Here is a 6564-nt window from a genome sequence, read left to right as displayed (position 1 = left end):
TTCTACTGCCTGATACGTTCGACTCTGTAATGGTCTCGTTCGCTTTACTGAAAAAACAAGCAAAAACACTGTTCCGATTGATTTATTGTGAGAGAAAAGTATTGTTCCGGCTGAAAAAAAAAACTGAAAAAAACGGATTATAAGAGAAGCGAATATGGCCAATACACACCATAGAGGTTACCTACAGGTTTTGGCGTTTGAGTGAAAACTAAAATAAGTATGTGAGGTGCTGATCTACAAGTAGTATAACACATTTGGTTGTCAGCGGTTAGTATTTGTTCACTTGTCCAATTACAATTTTAGATCGGCTTTATGTGAGGTGCTGATCTACAAATAGTCTACCTTGTTTTTGTTTTAATTTCAGGAAAATCCAAGGAACTTGATTATGCCGTCTACATGTGCTGGTTGAAGAGACGGAGGAATCCTGCTGGTGTTTCGGAATAGTTAATAAAAGGGTTAAGTCCAATTTACATCCTCCAACTTACAGCAAAGTTCAGATTTCAACCTCGAACTTCAAAACCGGACAACTTTGGTCCTCCAACTCTCGAAAAAGTTCAACTTTCAACCTTCTCGCGGTTTTGTGAGTGAACAGTAACTTTTGATATTTTCGGGAGCGTCGAAATTTTATATTATTTTTTCGAGCATCTTAACATCCTCAAATGAAAAAACTTAAAACTACAAAGTTGTAGATCTCATCGAGGTCTACAATTTACATATAAAAATTATCTTCATCCGACATCGTATTGAAGTGTTTTCTATTTTTTGAAATTTGAGTCTCATCACGCGACAAAATATGGTGCTGAAATTTTATATTATTTTTTCGAGCATCTTACTGTCCTCAAATGAAAAAACTCAAAACTACAAAGTTGTAGATCTCATCGAGGTCTACAATTTACATATAAAAATCATCTTTATCCGACATTGTATTTAAGGGTTTTCTGTTTTTTGAAATTTGAGTCTCATCACGCGTGAAACAATTTTGTCGCGTGATGAGACTCAAATTTCAAAAAATAGAAAACCCTTCAATACGTTGTCGGATGAAGATAATTTTTATATGTAAATTGTAGACTTCGATGAGATCTACAACTTTGTAGTTTTGAGTTTTTTCATCTGAGGAGAGTAAGATGCTCGAAAAAATAATATAAAATTTCAGCACCATATTTTATCGCGTGATGAGACTCAAATTTCAAAAAATAGAAAACCCTTCAATACGATGTCGGATGAAGATAATTTTTATATGTAAATTGTAGACCTCGATGAGATCTACAACTTTGTAGTTTTGAGTTTTTTCATTTGAGGACGCTAAGATGCTCGAAAAAATAATATAAAATTTCGACGCTCCCGAAAATATCAAAAGTTACTGTTCACCCACAAAACCGCCCAGAAGGTTGAAAGTTGAACTTTTTCGAGAGTTGGAGGGCCAAAGTTGTCCGGTTTTGAAGTTGGAGGTTGAAATCTGAACTTTGCTGCAAGTTGGAGGGTGTAAATTGGACTTAACCCTTAATAAAATATCATAATCTATTTGGTATTATTGAAATGCGATGGCATATTTAATTATGTATTTGACTATTGATTTAAGTGGACTTGTATACTGGTTATGATATTACAATGCATATGTTGCTGGATAATAATATTGTAATAAACTTATTAATAATGGGTGCTATAATAATCTGTTGAAAAAATAAATTGAAAAATGGGCTGACCAGAAAGCAAATAGTTTAAAGACAGAATGTAAATGGGTTGAAAATAGATAGCAAATGGGCTAAAAACAGATTGAAAATGGGCTAAAAACAGGCTAAAAATAGCCTATCTTTGAAATTGGGCTGTTAATAAATGGGCTGGGATGGTGATGTCATCACCCACGTCATTATCCATGTAAGCATCCATTATGATGTGGCTATTCATCCATGACGGTTATTTTTCGTCACAGGAAATGGGTTTAGGCTCGCTAACCAGCCTCGGGCTCTACCGTGACGGTTTAAGACCGTCGCCGATTCCCTTAATCCGTGATAGTTTTCGGTAAACCGTCATGGAGGTTAATCCATGACAATATCTGAAACCATCACAAATGCGGCATACTGATGGTTTTTGGTGATCCGTGACAGAAATTTCTCATCATGGATTAACAGGTTTCTTGTAGTGCCAACATCGAGAAGAAGGGGAGGGGTCGAGGCCCACTTGCGCCACTAGTTCAGATGCCTAACCAGCGTCCGGAGAAGGAGGAGACACCAAGGCAAGGCAGCAGAAGGCGAGTAGGGGATGCAACACCTGATCTACTTTTGAAACATTTACATGCAACACTTGCAACATACGTCTGAAGACAGATAAAACACTTGAAACATGTATCTAAAACACTAGCTAAAACACCTGAAAACCATTGTAAACTATACGCAACATCTAGATAAAACACTTACAATATATGTGTGAAACATATGCAACATCGAGATAAATACACTTGCAAGCATACGTCTGAAAAAACAGATTAAACATTGAGAACAAAATCTTGCAACATACGTGTACAACCATTGCAACATATGTAATATCCCGATCTATTTTTTATTATCTATATGAAACAATTGTAACATACCTATGAAACATCTAAAATATTTGAAACATAGGCTTGCAACATACGTTTTCACCTTTCTTCTTTCGTATGACGCAACGCAGAGCGGGTGAACGGCCGTTCCGGCCAGCCGGCACCCGGGGATGGTGGCGCGACATGGCAGTTGCGCCCGCGCCTGGGTCCGGCCAGCAATGGCCCCCTCTCCTAGCCGGAGGACATAGCATGGCACGACGGGGGATGGAGGCGCCACGGGGGATGGCAGCGGCAGGGCGACGCAGAATGGGACGCGCGACGAGAGGCGGAGTGGGACGAGCGGACAACCACATGTGGAGAGTTTTTTTTTTTTTTTTTTTTTGAGAGAGCGTGTCCAGACATAGGGGCGTTCTCATCCTATCATAAAGATAGGCCTAATTTATTGAAGCTTACTTATTATTATATTATCGCACGATATGACAAGAGCAGTACATCATTTCGTTTGTTACATTACACCGCGGTACTTGCAGAACTCTAATCTGAAATCCTAGAAGGCTAGAACAACCGTCGTTCCAGCGACGCCTTACATCAGTTCGCCGGATTAAACGATAGAAGCTGCCGCGTCTTGTCAAACCTCTCGTACACCACCGCCCCGTACGTCGCGCTCTTCCCGGCGCCGCCCCTGGTCGCCTGAATGACCAGCTTGTAGTTCGTCCCGGCGACGAGCTGCTCCTCGCCGCTCACCACCTTGCTGAAGACCAGCCCGTCGCTGGCCTGCTTGACGTGCTCTGAAACCGCCCAGCGGCCGAGATCTTGGATGTGCGGGTCGTCCACGTTCTTGATCGGCTTCCACCCGCCGAAGATCTTCGGCACCGGCGGCTCCTCGCGCGCTGAAGCAGCGGGAGCGACGGAGCACAGGCAGACCACTGCGGCGGCGGCGACGATGAGCATGGAAATGAGGGCCCTCATCATGGTCAAATCAAAAGATCTCTCGGTTCTTGGTAGAGCTTGCACAATGACTTGGGTGATAGCAGGGTGGGAGGGGCCAAGTGGGCATTTAAATAGATAATATGAACACTTGAGGATGTTTTTAGTATTTTTTTAAGTGTACATGATATAATATATAAAAATAAATAAAATTATACTAGTTATCTTTTCATTTAATTCTTGCTAAGCTTATCTTTTGTATACTAGTAATATTTATTAATTGCTATTATTATCATCCTTTTATTATCGTTCCATTAGATGTGTTGTTGCATACAGTAGTCTTTAAGTGCTCAATTGACACATATATTATCATCCTTTTTTTCTATTGAAGTACTACGAAGAATTGATTATTTTTTTCCTCCTTTCACCATTAGCTAAGCACACATTTAACACCCCCAATCATAATTATTGTCTTAATTTGTGAAGTTTGAGTCGTGATCATGTTTAATAATCAGCCAAGTTTTTGGATCAACAATTTTTTTTTGTAGAGCGTCATGACATTAAGAGGAACAACGGATAGCTTTTTTATGGACTACTCAATAAAGTACAAAAGATTTTTTTCTTGCTCTAAATCAGCAAGCAACTAATATGCTTATCAAGACCTTGGCAATGGCTACCTTTGTATATTCGCAGAAGAATGTTGGTGAATTGTATTCTTAGATTCATACACGTAACTATTTTATCGTCGTTAATGAATTGCATCGCTTAGTTCATAGCTCATATTTGAGATCCTAGATCCGCCACTGGCAACTACAGCAAGCACATGGGTACACCGTCAAAAACCAAGACAACAGCATGCCTGCCCCCATCCCCTCCACGATGCCGAGGACCTCCCTCTCGTCAAAGGCGGCAGGGTGTCGGAGAGCTCCACCATGGTGACTCAACGCGGGACTCCCCCTTCATTCTCATGGCCAACACAACTACCGCCCCTGCCGGGAAGGCCCGGATGGCGGCGATGGTGTAGGACTTTGGAGATGGGCGTGGCGCGAGTGGGCTGCAGTGGCTCAGTGTGCGAAGGTGAAGCAATTTTTTTACCGTCAAGTGGTGTTTGGATGTCGGATGTGAGCAAGAAAGTTACGCCGCGACTCGCCAGAGGAACTTTAGTGGATCTAAGTCCAATGACGACACGATGGGTAGTAGTGTTCCTAGTGGGTTGCCATGCTCTGCCCGAAGGACCTCTTGTTGTGAAGGTCAACTGCCATGAAATGCAGCAGCTGCCTCACGATATTCATCATTTCCACCTAGTACTTGTCGAGCACTTGCCTAAGTAAGTCGCTGGTTTTTAGAATTCTACATAAAGTGTTTTGACACCACACCATCCACCGACATCTATTTATCTCAACCTTGATGGAAGAGATCGATGATTCCAAGTTCTTTTGCCCAACTCAAAAATAGTTTTCCACCGAACGACTCGTGGGTGGCGAGAAAGGCACCGACTCAATCCCTGAAAGGACCTTGATGACGCCCAAAGGATTGAATAGGCGTTTCTAAAAATTAACAACAAATAAAACTTACAGCGGATTATTAGAGTGTGTGTGGCAGAACCGTCTAATCTAATGCCCTCCCAAAAGTACTTATCCTCCATTAGACACTAAGTACCCAAGGGAGTGCACTAAATCATGTCGTTCCATCGTGTGGCAGAACCACCCGAAATAACACACCTTCGGAGGCGCTCGTCTTTCACCAGACATTAAGCACCCTGAAAGCAAGCTACATCGGAAGGATTTCGTCGAGCACACCCCAAGGGAGAACTCGAATAATCCATGTTTTTCCTCCAGGATCCAATAATGAGAACGAGTTTACAATGCTTAGTCCGTTTCATACAACCAAAGTTCTTAGAAATACCTTATTACAGTACCAAGTTCAGAGTGTAGAATTTAAACAACGGAATTACAATAAACATCTAACGGTAGAATACAAGGATTCGTCTGTGCCCACCAGAAGAATCCTCCACACAACAACTACTCTTCAAACTGCACCTGCAACAGGGGTAAATAAACCCTAAGTCCACGATGTACTCGCAAGACTTATCCGACTAGTGGGAATAATTTCCTGACTCCAAAGGATATGATAACCTTTATGGGTTGCTAGGTTTACTTTTCGCAAAAAGCATTACTAGTAGTGGATCCTTATGTATGTTTCTTATTAGCAGTCATGATTAGTTCATTATCTAGCCATTCTATGTAAGCATCTGTTCTACTTTCAAATAAGAGTTGAGCAAACAGATCCATTTCACCATATTTCATCTTTCAGTTCTTACTATGATGCTAGACTGTAGACAAGCCGTACCGGATTACCCGGCGATTCGCGAATCAATGTGCCCAGCTGGGTACCCCGAAACACACGCCCCACTTGTACCTCAGGCACAAGCAGGACCAACCCACCACTCTCCTGTCAAGGGGTCCAGGTCCCGTCCAAACTTGAACTCCAAGCCCCCACACATGAGTCCCGCCCTTAGTGCGGTGCTTAGACCTCCACCATCCCCGCCTCCAATTAGTCAGTCCGGAAAGAGCCGGAACCCATGACAAGAGAGCAACAAGCCTTCCCTACTCTCATAAACAAGTATGTGCTCAGGATAACAAGTCTGTGACTTGCCTAGAACCCAATGCAATAGCTGGTCCTTAACCGACACGGACAGGAAAAATAGTATAACCAAGCTATGCCCCGTTAGCCGCGGGACATAACCTCTTACACCCACCAATACCCATACCATATCCCTACCCGGTCTCCATTTTTACTTTCACCATTTTATCATGAGAGTGATAATAATAATCACCTATTGTGAATAACGGCAGGTTACTCACGCTACCGAAAAACCTAAGCATATAGCAACTACTCGACCTAAGCTAGTAGGACTCATAGGCAGATATATCTATGCATGTAGTTTCAATATAACTCCTATAACGTAAATGCACATCATATATATATTTCCAGTGATTATTCAAAATAAGAGTTATGCACCGGGGCTTGCCTTGGGCAGGTGCGGTGTCAGCTCAGTCAGCCCGTGGCGGCTTCGGGACCTCCACCTGCATGAGGACCTC

At 42.3% G+C, this 6564-nt stretch overlaps 1 protein-coding gene across 1 annotated transcript; it reads right to left on the bottom strand.

Annotated features, from left to right (window-relative positions):
- Positions 1 to 3092: 3092 nt before the first annotated feature.
- Positions 3093 to 3515, bottom strand: LOC136539567 (cysteine proteinase inhibitor 6-like). The gene has a single exon (XM_066531535.1). It carries the CDS (start codon positions 3506 to 3508, stop codon positions 3125 to 3127), a length of 384 nt encoding a protein of 127 aa, XP_066387632.1. The 5' UTR covers positions 3509 to 3515; the 3' UTR covers positions 3093 to 3124.
- Between the last annotated feature and the right edge of the window lie 3049 nt (positions 3516 to 6564).

The sequence above is a fragment of the Miscanthus floridulus genome, chromosome 2 (genome assembly GCF_019320115.1).
Source record: "Miscanthus floridulus cultivar M001 chromosome 2, ASM1932011v1, whole genome shotgun sequence".
Taxonomy (NCBI): domain Eukaryota; kingdom Viridiplantae; phylum Streptophyta; class Magnoliopsida; order Poales; family Poaceae; genus Miscanthus; species Miscanthus floridulus.
The sequence above is the reverse complement of the archived record's forward strand: the minus strand, read 5'-3'. Positions and strand labels throughout refer to the sequence as shown.

What these genes read in the sequence shown, in the direction of transcription:
- LOC136539567 (XM_066531535.1), bottom strand. Translation starts at nt 3,508, where the DNA reads ATGATGAGGGCCCTCATTTCCATGCTCATCGTCGCCGCCGCCGCAGTG.